The sequence below is a fragment of the Eublepharis macularius genome, chromosome 14, assembly GCF_028583425.1.
Source record: "Eublepharis macularius isolate TG4126 chromosome 14, MPM_Emac_v1.0, whole genome shotgun sequence".
NCBI lineage: Eukaryota > Metazoa > Chordata > Lepidosauria > Squamata > Eublepharidae > Eublepharis > Eublepharis macularius.
Genome location: NC_072803.1, coordinates 24183192 through 24196712, shown reverse-complemented (window position 1 = coordinate 24196712; position 13521 = coordinate 24183192). Strand labels below are relative to the sequence as shown.

The window sequence follows — 13521 nt, the reverse complement described above, 5'->3', positions numbered from 1 at the left end:
CAGATGAACAAAACTGTGAGGAGTAGCAAACATCCTTGAAGAGAGGGATCGAATTCAATGAGATCTGAACACACTAGGAAAGTGGGGAGATTTGAATACGATGTGATTTAACATGGATAAGTGCCAGGTTCTGTACCTGGGTAACAAAAATGCAAAGCACTTCTGGGTAGCAATGACTATTCACAAGATCTTGGTATATGGGTGGATAGGAAGCTAAATATGAGCTGTCAGTGTGATGCAGCAGCAAAAAAGGTGAACACAGTCTTAGGGTGAATCAACAAAGGCATAACACCCAAATCACAGGATGTCATTGTCCCACTATATACCACATTGGTCAGGCCCCATCTGGAATCCTGTGTGCAGTTCTGGATGCCTCATTTTAAAAAAGATGTGGACAAATTGGAACGGGTGCAGAGGAGAGCAACCAGATGATCAGGAGCCTGGAGTCCAAGTCCTATGAGGAAAGACTGCGGGACCTGGGAATATTCAGTTTGGAGAAGAGGAGGTTGAAGGGAGACATGATTGCTCTCTTTAAGTATTTAAAAGGCTGTGATTTAGAGGAGGAAAGGGAGCCGTTCCTGTTGGCAACAGAGGATAGGACTTGAAATAATGGGTTTAATCTACAGGAGAAAAGGATCCAGCTGGACATTAGGAAAACCTTTACGTTAAGAGTAATTCACCAATGGAATCAGCTGCCTAGAGATGTGGTGATCTTCAAAGAGCGGCTGGACGAATACTTGTCAGGGATGCTTTAGGCTGTTCCTGTTCCTGCATTGGGCAGGGGGTTGGACTAGGTGGTCTGTAAGGCCCCTTCCAACTCTATGATTCCATGAGTCTGTGTTTAAGTCATGACTTTTTAAAAAATAAAAATGTTCACTACTATGACCTTGGACATGGCAAAATGTTTGAAGGGGAAGGGGTAAGAGTTAAGGAATTAATTATTGATTGAGGGAATTTTTTTCATTCTAAATATGTAAAATAATTTTGTGAGTGACCTGGCTGGTATTCCTACGTGCTGTGGTAAGTGTGATGCTGGGAGTGAGCCAGGATTTTGGTATGGCATATCCTAACTAACTTTAGATAGTGAAGTGACCCACATTTGGATGATCACAAAAACATACTTAGTTGAATTAAACCTTGATGTTGTCTGAACCAGGCCATATACAAGTGGGTTCTAGAAGTTTCTGTTGGTCATGAGGAAAACTGTTCATTGTGAAGCTCTGTCTGTTAATGTGGCAGTCCCACCAAGCAAAGCTGTGGAACATGGAATAGTTTGTATCACAGTAATAATATCTGGCTTATTAATTAGTCAAGTTAAAAGCTAGGCAAGCATGTTTGACTAGTGGCTTCATAATTAACTGAAGAAAGGAGGAGAAAGTCAGGGAATGAAGGCTGAGGAAAAACCATCACCTACCGGCAAACTTCTTGGAAGGTCAAGTCAATAAAATCATTGGAGAGGCACCCAGTCAGCACGTTATAGTCCATCCCTTGTATTTCATGCCAGTGCCCGAGCAAAAAGTTTTTTGTCTGCAACAAACATTTATGAGATATATCTTATTTGTTGAATGTTGTCAGAATTTCTCATAGACCTCCTGAACGATCTCATGCATAGTTACTTCAGTCTGGCTTATTATTAATTAGTCAATTACTTCAGTCTTAATGGGCTCACTTGATTTCAGTGGGCTGAGAGACTGAAGTCTCTCACATGTTTGGATGGCACATAAGGGCCTAAGCTGACATGGTAGAGAAATATCTGTATGCAAACAAGGAATGAATATGTTTCCTCCATTCCATTTTATGATGGATCTATGCCAACCAGACATTGTTTGATGTGATTTTTGGTCTTGCCTTCTGAAGAACACAATGATTCTCATCTCGAGTTATTACATTTTTGTTCCTCGCAGAGAGCAGGAAGTGTCTCAGTTTTAACTCTGAATTCTTCATAGAGAATTAAGCCTATGAGTGTCTGATTGTTATGGAATGCCATTGTGGGGAAAAGTGCAGATAAACTTCTTAAGCAAAGACTGTATGAATTGGAATCAGAAGGGAGAAGAGGGAGAGAGAAAAATATGAACTGTTCAAATGAAACATGGACTACTGGAGAAAAAGAAAACAGATTAGGAGAGACAACTTTCACAGATGTAAATATATTTGTATTATATAATGAATATGCTTTTTATAACTATATGTTTTTATAAATAAATATTTTACAAACAGGTCTTTCTTGAACCTTGTTGGAACCAATATTTCATGGGGAATAATTCCCCCTTTTGCCAAAATGGCCTGGATAACAGCCTTCTCACAGAGGGCTTTGACTTCCGGCACCTCTGAATATTCAACTATTCCCTTCCACTATTAGAATCTCTCTTTTCTGAGTTCATTCTTTTCTTAATCCAGTTTAACACAGAGAACTTATAAAATTAATTTTGCAACCACGACATGAGCGGTTTACTGGACTTTTTATCCACTGGCATCTTTCTCCCCAGCTGTTTCATTGATGCACAAGTGTGGCATCAATGTGTGGCATCCAGCAAGAGGCCTTGCTGGAATCAGGCATATGCATTTCATGAAGATTCTTTTTGTTTGGTATGTTACTGATGTGCAGATTTATGTATTTAGGAACATTATTTTTATACAGACAAAAGACACACTAAATGCCCAATAATTTTGAAACACACACATACACATCCATGTTTTAGGATCATCTCAGAGGTACTTGTTGGTTAACAAAAAGGGCTTAAAGAGGCAATCAGGACACAGACTCAGAGGGGCTTGTGAGCAATAATATTTTTGTTCCTCATATATATAATTATAAAATTTATTTTGGACCTCGCCCCCCCCGCCCCCGCAAACACACAGTGAAGATTATACCTCTTAACCCAATCATAAAATGCCAGTTGGAGACTTGTAGAGTCTCAGATTGCCTGGGGCTCTGCAGGTCAAGGAAAGGAGATTAACCCTTCAACCCAGCAGCGTAGCGTGGCTTTAGGGTGCCCAGGGCAGGGATAGTCTCTCCTGGGCCTACGTGATGACATCACTTCCGGTGATGTCACCTCACAAGATGCAGCCACGCCTCCCCCCCCCCCCCATGCCACTGCAGTGAGCTTGACTGGCTTGAAATCTGGCCGCTCGCGGGCAGTGTGGCCACCCTCCCAAAGGGCGCAATGCAGTTGCTCGCTGGTCACTCAGCCTGCTGTGGTGTTGTGGGCAACTGCACTGCTCCCTTCGGGAGGGCAGCCATGCTGCCCGCACATGGCCAGCTTACTGGGTGCCGAGCCAGCCAAGTTCGCTGTGGCAGCAGCGGCATAAGAAGGGCAGCTGTGTCTTGCACCCCTCCAAATCCTGCGCCTGGGGCAGCCGCCCCTCCTACCCCCATCACACTACGCCGCTGCTTCAACCTCCTTTTGGTTTTGCAAATAAAAAAATGCTTTCCTGCTCTGCTCTTAGCATTTTAAAGGAGAAGATGCCTGTAATGTTGCATAATGGTTAGTGTGTTGGACTAGGATCTGGGAGACCCAGGTTTGAATCTCCATCCTGTCATGGAGCATGAGCAATCACTCTCAGCCTACATAACCTTGTTGTGAGGATAAAATAGAGATGGGGAGACTGAAGGTGTAAGCTATAATACTTTAAATAAATATGGGTAACATAAGACGTGGGATCTTAATCAAGTCTGTTGGAACCCTCACTAGCCCTTTGTGATGGAGAAAGTCAATGTGTCGGATCTGGATGTGAGTGATGCAGCTTGAAAGCGCAGCTAATTTATTTTGGAAAACTCAGGTGACTTATCTCACTTGTCTGGGTTAACAGAGAGGGTAAATGAGAAAAGAATCACAAAGCATTTGGAAGACTGGACTAGATCACAGAATGAAACTCCTGTGCTGTGTCTGCATAGCAAGAATTTGCAAGTCCCCAAGAACTACCTGAGTGTCATCTCGAATGAAGAGTCTGGTCAACAGGGTGGTCAAACCTGGCACTAAGCAACTTTGTGCTATTAATCCAAGCTTGAGTTCAGCAAAGCAGATGATACAATCTCCTTTTTTCCAGTCCCAGTTAGGGAGTTTGGGCAGATAGACCTGCCAGGAGAAAACAGAAAAAAGAATGATTAACTGCAGGCTAGTGAGTAAAAAACTTGACAAAAAAAGTTTGATTTTTGGAAAAAAGATCAACGTTGTAAAATTCTGAAGAATTTGTGTAAAAAATTTAAATTAAACTTTGAGACAGCTTGAAACTATGCCTTGGATCCTGAGCCTTGCTTCCATTTGCACACCTTTTTACCAGTTGCATTCCCCTGCAGCTAAATACTTTTCAGCTTATTAAAATGCTGATCTTGGTGTCCGGGGTCTGAGGCTCAGCCCCTGGACTTACCAGGAGGAGGGGATGGGAGACAGCCACCCAGCCGCCCCAACAGTCACCCAGGTCCTGAACAGGCTGGCAGCAGGGGGGGGGGAGAAGCACCCAAGCCACAGAGGGTCAGATGGGGCAGGTGGAAGCCAGCTAGCCCCACCCTCTGGTGGGAGGCTAAGAGCCCAGGTAGGGAGAGTGAGGACAGCCATGAGGGGACCAGACCAGAGGGAGAAGGCACAGGACACAGGGACAGCCAGCAACCTTACCAGCAGGGAAAAAGAGGCAGCAGAGGCAGCACAGGGCCATGCCCCAACCTGCAAGCAGGGTAAAAGGGAGTAGCAAGGACCAGGTGAGGCTGGGAGCAAGGCAGGTGGGACCACCTTATGCAATCAGCAAGAAGAGCCTGGCAGCCAGCAAAGGAGGCACAGGTGTGGCTGGCCAAAGCAGCCAGCAGAGCAACACCAGGTGTGACTGTCTAGGACAGCCTGGGCTGTGGCTGGCAGGTGGATCCAGGAATGGGTGAAGGGATATAAGGAAAGTCCACCCAGGGGATGGGGTGGGCAGTGAAGGAGTGGTGGTAGAGAGTGGTGAAATTGAGAGTTTAGGAGAGTAGGCAAGTGAAGAGAGAGGGAGAGAAAGAGAGGAGAAGAGGATGAGGTTTGGAAGCAAGAAGCAGAGGCAGAAGGGAGCTTGACCGGTTGAGCAGGCCTGTGAGTGGTAGAGAGGGAGCAAGGGTGATGTATACCTCCCCTCCTTCCACAGAGCTGGAACCTGTGTTGTCCCTGTCTGTGCCTGGGAGCTGGAGTTCAGGCCCACCAGCGCTCTGCACAGCCATGCCCATGCAGAAGCCTGACACTTGGATAAACACCCTGATCTGGATAGCCCAGGCAAGCCTGATCTTGTCAAGTCTCAGAAGCTAAGCAGAATCAGCCTTGGTTAGTAATTAGATGGGAGACCTCCAACAAAGACCAGGGTTGTTAGGCATAGCTAGGCAATGGCAAATCACCGCTGTTAGTCTCTTGCCATGAAAATCCTAGCAGAGGTCACCATAAGTCAGCTATGACTTGAGGGCACTCTCCACCACATGGATAAACAGAAGCTCCTAACACCAGGAGAGCATGCTGGGCAGTGGAGAACTACCTCCACAAAAGAAAAGGGTGTCATGTGGATGAAAGCAAAGCTTAGGATCCGAGCCTATTTGTTGGATTGTAAAGAGCTATCCTGATAAGTGCTTTCCTGTGGTGCAAGGAGCCTTCCTCTGATACAAGTGGCTTTCCCATCAAAGGATGAGTGCCTGTTACCAGCAGAAGGATTCATGCACTGAGCAGTGGCACACCAGTATTTATTAATTATTTTATTTAAAACATTATCCAGATCCAACTCTATGGGTCTAAAGGCACTGAAGGCAATGTAACAGGTATAAAATTTGGTTGGTTGATAACGAATACCTGTTAAAGCCTGTCTGTTGACTGCATAGTCTCCAAAGTCAGTCAAAACACTTCAGTGCAACCCTAAGCAGAGTTACATACTTCTAAGACAATACAGAGTGTTTTTTTTAAAAAAACATTAAGACATAAAAGCTCAATCTTAATCTCTAGCTTCACTGTAATTTCTGCAGTAAAAGAATCAGGTTGGTAGGAAGACAGATGTATAATGCAATACAACCTTGTTAGAAGACTCGATGATCTGTATTATAACTCTGACATGGGCATATTGATTCTTGATGGATAACACCCTGCATAAAAAATATGTAGCTGTTTATCAGTGGCCAGAAAGTTGCACATCATTCATTTTAGCTATCCAACAGGAAACAGCCAAAATTTCTGTGTTAAATAATCTTATAGCTGATATATTGTTAATGAATAGCATTGCAGTCCAACAATTTTCATATCTTTTCAGCATCAAGCTGATCCAAAAGAAGTTCATTGAATTCTTTTGTTCCCCTTTGTGTGTTTTGACTGAGGTCTGTTTGGATGGCAGGGCATACTCAATAAAACGACCAAGGTGGCGGTTGCATCAAATGCCACCTAGTTGGGTTTCAGGTACTCCTCTTGAACAAAAAGAGAAATTTCAGGGTGGAGGGCCATGTCTCCATTTCTGTCTTACCTCATGATGTTGGAAGCGTCCTCAGTGTAAGGCTGGGCTGAACATACGTCAGCTAAGATGAGACATGCTTCAGCATCACCTAGCTGTTTCCAAAGGAGAGTGGAAAAGCAGAAAGAAAGTAGGCTAGCAGCTCAGTTCTATGTACGTTCACTCAAAACCCAGCACAACTGTATTCCATTTCATCTTTAACCCAATAATTGTGCACAGGAGTGCAGATTAAGTGTTCTATTAGAAAGACTCTTTATTAATTTTCTAACACGCTCTTTGTGTGATGTAATTTAAAATCTTTCTTACATTTGCCTTCCCAAACAGTCATATTATTGCAGTCTTGTAGACAGAAAGTCAATGGCAAAAATGGAGCATGAACCCAAATTTCTGGGGTGCAAGTTATTTGTTCTGTGCACTGAAGTATAGTGTCTTTCATAACCCCACAGCTAAGGAATAAAAGCAAGCCATGATACAGGGAGGGCATCAAACACTGCACAGTATCATGCTTATATCTTTATTTTGAGGATCACTGCCCAAGCTTTCTTTCCATTATCTTTCTGTCTGTCTCTTTATCTATCTTTCTGTGCTCTCCTTCCAAGGGAATGTAACATGAAGATATCTTACATTGACTCAGAAGAGCGCATGAACTTATGAAGCTGCCTTCTATTGAAACAGACTGTTGTTCTATCAAGGTCAGTATTGTCTACTGAGACTAGCAGCTGCTCTCCAGGGTTCCAAGCAGAGGTCTTTAACATCAGCTGCTTCCTGACCCTTTTAACTAGGAATGTCAAGGATTGAATCTGAGATCTTCTGCATGCCAAGCCGTTGTTCTATAGCCCATCACCTGAGCTGGCACTGGATCATCTTGTCTGGAATGGTGTGCCCTGGCTGGCAGTGGTTTTCCAGAGATCCAGTTATTCACAGCCCAGCTATCTGTGATTCTTTCAGCAGGAGATGCCAGGAACTGAACCGGGGATCTTCTGCATTCAAAGCATATTTCCTGACTTCATGGGCTCTCCCCATTTTATGAAGAACACACAGCCCATTCTGGATAAAGAAGACATTGGGGAGGGTGGCATTGTTCCATGGAACTAAACTCATGATTTGAGGATTTCTCTGGAAGGAAAAGAATAGCCTTACCCGAACTCTCTGCAGATCTTCATTCTTCATGATTGAGCCTTGGAAGAAAGAGGCATAGGCAGAATAGCATCTGAATACAGTTTCCAGTTCCAGGTTGGGAGCAGTTCTATATAGGAGAGATGTTTGGAAACAGATTGGAAGAACATATTAGCTGCTAAATGCTATTCTTTTAAAAAAATCCTTTGGTAAAATTTGCCTTATTTAAATACCACTTTAAATTCATACAGCAGTAGGCCTTGGAAGAAAGAGTATGTTGCTGTGTATTTAAAGAGAGTGCATTCCTCTACTTGAGAGCTTTTTTGGTGTGATAAGCACAGCCTAAATGATTAAGACTTTATAATATCCCTTCTTCATAAGGTTGTTTTCAGGAGGATAAAACAGAGGAGGAAAAAATGATGTTATAAGCCAATCTGGGTTCTCATTGGGATGAAAAGGAAGCTATAAATATCTAAACGATAAATGAATAAGCCCATGTTGTAAATATTGATACAGAAGCAATCCATTTGTATAACGGGAACACACAGCCAGTAGGAAGAATATTTTGTGTGTGTTTAAATAGTGTTGAAGTATGTGCCATCAAAGGCAGAGAACAGACACAAAAATAGACTTTGGGTTCTGTGGAAGGGTTCATAGAAAAGACTAAGAGCGAAACTACAAGAGACACAGTACACGTGGTGGGTTCACACAAGTTTACCTGGGAAGTGTAATTGGAGTCTCTTTCCCCTCTCTGTGCGAATGGATGGTGGAGTAGCAACGGCAGTGACTGTGGCAGTGGGAGCAGCAGCCTCAGCAGCTCCTTCTGCCACTGCTTGCCGCCTGCCAGCTTCAGGCTCCCCTTGCTGGTTGAAGAGCCAGAGGAAGCCAGCAACAGCAGCCACCACAAATCATTCTTCCAGGCACAAGCCGATCGGATGTGAGGGCCCCCAAAGACCGTTCGGGGGCAGGCAGCTTCCCCTGCCCCTGAGTCCCCAGAGGAAAACTGGAGTGAGGGCATGTCAGAGCTGGAGCAGCAGCAGATCCCTCTGCTGTCACTGCGGCTGGAGCTTCGCTGACGTGGTGGCTGTCTCCGGAGCAGCTCCTTGGGGACATACAGCCCACCAGGCGCAGCAGCTGCCCACCGCCAAATTGTCTTCGGGAGCCCTCACATCTGGCGTACTTATGCCTGAAGGAAGGATTTGCAATGGCTGCTGCTGCTGGCTTCCTCTGGCTCTTCAGCCAGTGACGGGAGCCTGAAGCTGGCAGGTGACGAGCAGTGGCAGAAGGAGCTACTGAAGCTCCTGCCGCTGCCACAGCTGCTACTTCACCATCCATTCTCACAGAGAGGAGAAGGAGTCTCTTGATACACTTCCCAGGTAAACCTGCACCAACCCACCATGTGTACTGCATCTCTTGTATAGAGATGGGCACGAACCTGTGGCACTGCGGCCATTTGAGGGGTGGCAAGGCCGTTCTTGGCCTACTCCATCCCTCTGTGGGCCCGTGGTGGGATGGAGGAGGTCGTTTTCGGGCCCACAGAGGAGGCCAAAAATGGCCTTGCCTCCCCTTAAATGGCCGCAGCGTGCCACAGCCATTTGAGGGGCAGCAAGGCCATTCTCGGCCTCTTCCGTTCCTCTGCTGACCTGCACAGGGGTGGAGGAGGCCAAAAGCAGCCTTGCCGTCCCTCACAGGAGGAGGAGGACGCAGCAGGCCTCTTAAAGGTAAGTGTGGGGTGGGGGGGATGGCTGGGGTTTGGGCAGTTTAAAGGGCCCTGCCACTGGCAGGTCCGTTTAAACTATCAGCTGGCAGTGGGGAGGAATTCCTCCCCTGCCACCTGCCAGCTGATAGTTTAAAAGCAGCATTTTCTGCTGCTTGCAAGGCAGAAAATGGCCCTTTAAACTGTTAAATGCCCCTTTCCCTGCCACTGCTAAGTGGCCAGAAAGGGGTATTTAAACCCCACGAACCACGAACTGGGTCATAACTGGCCCCAGTTCCATGCCAGTTCGTGGTTTTTGGTTCATTAAAATCCACGAACCGGTTTGTTTGTTTTTTCGTTTGTGCCCATCTCCACTCTTGTAGTTTGGCCCTAATACTTCATTGAGATAATGCATGGCTTGCATGTAGAGAAGCGTTCCCATGTTTGAAAAGTTCTCATGTAGCAAGACTGGGAAAGGGACTTCTTTGTGGCACCTTGGAGAACCACTGTCATCAGAATAAGAGTTGTTAAGTTCAGTGGGCCAATGGTTGGACTCAGCTTCAGATGAATATCTCCTGCCCGCAAACACTTCTGCCTCTTTTCCATGCTGAAATTGTTGTTCAGTGAAACTTTAGTAAACATTAAAGCAAATTTCTACACATGCACTGTGAGTGGGGGAGTGATTCCCCCCAGTGGGGCTAAAGCTTCTTGAACTAAGGCCAAAAAAGTCTTCAAGCACCCAGACTTTCTGCAACCCAATGTCATGCTTGGTCCCTTTCTTGATTATCCTTTTCTTTGAATCCTTTCACTGACTCCAAAGTCTATATTAATACCCATTCTTTCCCCTTAGTGGTACTTAGTATCAGGGTCTTTTGGGGGGAAAAGAGGCGGTGGAACTCAGTGGTGGAAGTCAAGACCGCACAATGACGTCACTTTGGGTCAGTTGGAACAAGGGGGGAGATTTTTAAAGTTTAAATTGCCCTTGGTGAAAATGGTCACATGGCCGGTGGCCCCTCCCCCTGATCTCCAGACAGAGAGGAGTTTAGAATCTAAACTCCCCTCTGTCTGGAGATCAGGGGGTGGAGCCACTGGCCATGTGACCATTTTTAAGAGTGCCAGAACTCCATTCCACCATGTTCCCACTGAAAAAAAGCCCTGCATAGTGTCATGATCAGCTACAAGAGAATGGGTGATCTGGCTGGGATTTCTATGGCAACCATTTCATCGTGGCCATGCCAGGAAGACTCAGATAACTCCTGAAGCAAGCTTGTAGGGTTAGGGGCATGCCTCGAGGCTAGCAGCAAGAAGCTGCAAGAAGGTTCAGTACTGAGGAGAAGAATGAAATCAGGGTGAGCATGCACCCATTTTCCTCTCAATCTGAGACTGTCCAAGAGGTGACTGTACCAGCTTAAACATGTAGGGTTTTGGAGCCTTTGGAGCAAAGCCCCCCTTCACTGTGGCCTTCTTTTCCCCCTTTGCTGTTGTGTGACCACTAAAGGCCTTGCTAGAAGATAGTGGCCATAAGAATGACCTCCCTGCCGCCCCTAAGAATCAGAGCAGGGTGGTCAGATAAGGACAGATACTTACTCTCCCAGAAAGAGGATCTCAGTGGTGATCTCTCCTGTGTCCTGGGATAAAAAGTCTCTTAAAAAAGCAGTCACACTGTGCAAAGTGATATCACCACAAACAACAATAAACCTGCAGAAACAAGAAATGTACATAGCTGCTTTTCTTATTTGAAAGATGTCGTATGATTACTTCAAATCTGCCTCTGGTCCCCAAAGCCAAAATGATGATCCTAATATTTATTGCACAGAAGTCATAGACTGCCTCTTGTTTCAGTGAGCTGTTGATTGGATATGCTTACTCATGTTTATTCAGAAGTAAAATTCCTGAATCCATAAAGCTTACCACTAAGTCTATCTTTCATTACAACCAAAATTTTGACTTCTTCTCTACTTATTCATGGGGGAAGATGTGTATGCATCAGAAACAAATTGCTAAAGGCACATTTCTGGCAAAAGACACATGTCTCTGGAAGAACTAAAACAAATTTCTTTCCCATAATGCTTTTCTTCAAATTGTTATGAGACAGATTCAGTGGATATTCTCTCACAATTCAAATGCTTTCTGAAAATTTGATATCTGGTTTTATTTGATTTCTATATTGGACTTACATGGAATAATATTTAAGCTTTGTTTGGAATTGCTACTCTAAGAGCAACATAGTTTGATGAGAGATGAGTGGATTTCCCCTAATTTCATCTCTTTATTCAGAAATTTATTTACATTTATTTTATTTAAAACATTTTATGCCTCCTTTCCAGACAATTTAGGGTCCCCAAGGAGGCATAAACATTTCACCTCTGCACTGCATTCCGCTCCGCAATAAATTTGGTTAAATGAGAAGAATTTCTAAAATTAATTTTGGAATTAGATTATGCAAACTTCACCATAGCTTTCAGTTCTTCCATTCATTTACATCTTTTGAGCCACTATATTTTTGATGTATACGAACTATGGGGGGGAAAAGAAGCAATCTTAATGTGATTGTGTGTCTGCTTCTGTCAAAGTTCTTTATGTATGGAGTTTTAATCATGTACATATTTATGCTGTCCACTGGTAAAAATGTGTATCTTCACATCAGGACTGCTTTTTTTGTATTGTTTTATGTGCACACTGATGTTGCATGGAGGAAAATGATGCAAGTGAATTAAAGGAACTAAGAGCGCTGGCAAACTATGTATCCACTGCACACTATAAAAAACTTGGCAATAAAAATACTGGGGTTCCACTTTGGAAACAAGATCATGTAGTTTTGAACTCCAGGATGTAAAATCAGATAAGAAGAATCTGGAAACATCTTTAGTATTTTACAGTCGACATATTAGGACCCAGATCCAGTTGTACACATGCGTCATTGTTCCAGGACTTTCATTTACCCCTCTCAACAAATTAGGGATGCTTTTGAAATTCTCTTCTACTAAACATCTCACATTTTGGAATCTGAATTGTTTTCTTAGTGCCACTGATGCAATGAATCTACGTCGGTGTTTCAGGTTTTTTTGTTGCTGTTGTTTGTTTATTTCCAAGTTTGTATGGAGTACTATGTATGTGCTTGTTTGCCTAACTTTCAGTTGCTCTACATTACCAATGTGCACTGTTTTGTTTCTGTACCAGTATTAAAATGCTGTCTTAAAGCCACATGTGCATGTTCAAGTTCTAGTGAGAGCTCTCTGGAGGAGGGGAACTTAGTGTTAGCAAAACTGTAGGTCAGAAAAGGAATGGAATGATGAAAGCCTCTAATTTCTTTCAGCAATCACATAGGTAAGATATTAAGCAGAGAAGGAACTGAGGGAGGTTGCTTCTTCTCCTTAGCAACTGAAAAACATGATTGGTAATTTTCTGGATGGTGCTAAGCTGGTCTAGGACTAGCATTACACATTCAACACCCATTTGTGTATGCTGCCTCATCTAGAAGCATCTGCTTCCATATACTTATACTTCCTTGGAAGAACAAGGCATATAGATATATTTGATTGCTGCCAAAACTGAAAAGGAAAAAAAAACCCTATGCCCACAAGGTTCATTTTCACAATATATATTTAAGTTGCATGTTGAATAAAATGCAATTGACTTACTTTCTGCCTTTCACCGTTTTATAGGAACCTTTGTAGATCTTAGTGCTTCCAACAATATCTGCTATTTCAGGTATAAAATTTGCAAAAAGCATCTAGGATAACAGAAGTATGAGTTCAGTTACTTTCCTAGGTGCAAGTGTACTCTCCCAACCCCACATTAAATCTGGATAAATGAGCGGCTTGCAACAGGATGTTTTGTGAACAGTGACACAATAATCAGAAGAATGCCATACCTAGTAACAGAATAAAACACAGGGCTGAAATGAAACTCAGCAAAATGTAGTTATTGGAGAACATGAAGCTATCCTGCACTGGGTCAAATCCTTCGTCTGTCAAGGTCAGTAAGGTCTACTCTGGCTGGCAGTGGCTTTTTAAGGTCTCAGGCTGAGGTCTTTCACATCACCTACTTCCTGATCCTTTCAGCTGGAAATGCTGGGGATTGAACCTGGGACCTTCCGCATGCAAAGCAGATGCTCTACCACTGGCCCATGGCTCCTCTCCAGTTTTGACCAGCCAACTAAATTAATGAACAGCCAACTAAGTTCTGTTGCCATCAAAAAGCGTCATAGCAAGAAGTCTGATTTTCTCCTTTCTTGCATCACTCTAAGACTACCAGTGTAATCCTAA

At 43.9% G+C, this 13521-nt stretch overlaps 1 protein-coding gene across 1 annotated transcript in view; it reads right to left on the bottom strand.

The window, feature by feature from the left end:
• Nucleotides 1–13521, bottom strand: part of KCNU1 (potassium calcium-activated channel subfamily U member 1) — a 125357-nt gene that overhangs the window by 97058 nt on the left and 14778 nt on the right. The window contains exons 9-15 of the mRNA XM_054998055.1: nucleotides 12895–12986; nucleotides 10841–10951; nucleotides 7582–7687; nucleotides 6454–6536; nucleotides 6013–6082; nucleotides 3921–4076; nucleotides 1415–1527 (exon numbers count right to left, since the gene is read on the bottom strand). Coding sequence (XP_054854030.1) covers nucleotides 1415–1527; nucleotides 3921–4076; nucleotides 6013–6082; nucleotides 6454–6536; nucleotides 7582–7687; nucleotides 10841–10951; nucleotides 12895–12986 — 731 coding nt within the window. The remainder of the gene's footprint in view (nucleotides 1–1414; nucleotides 1528–3920; nucleotides 4077–6012; nucleotides 6083–6453; nucleotides 6537–7581; nucleotides 7688–10840; nucleotides 10952–12894; nucleotides 12987–13521) is intronic.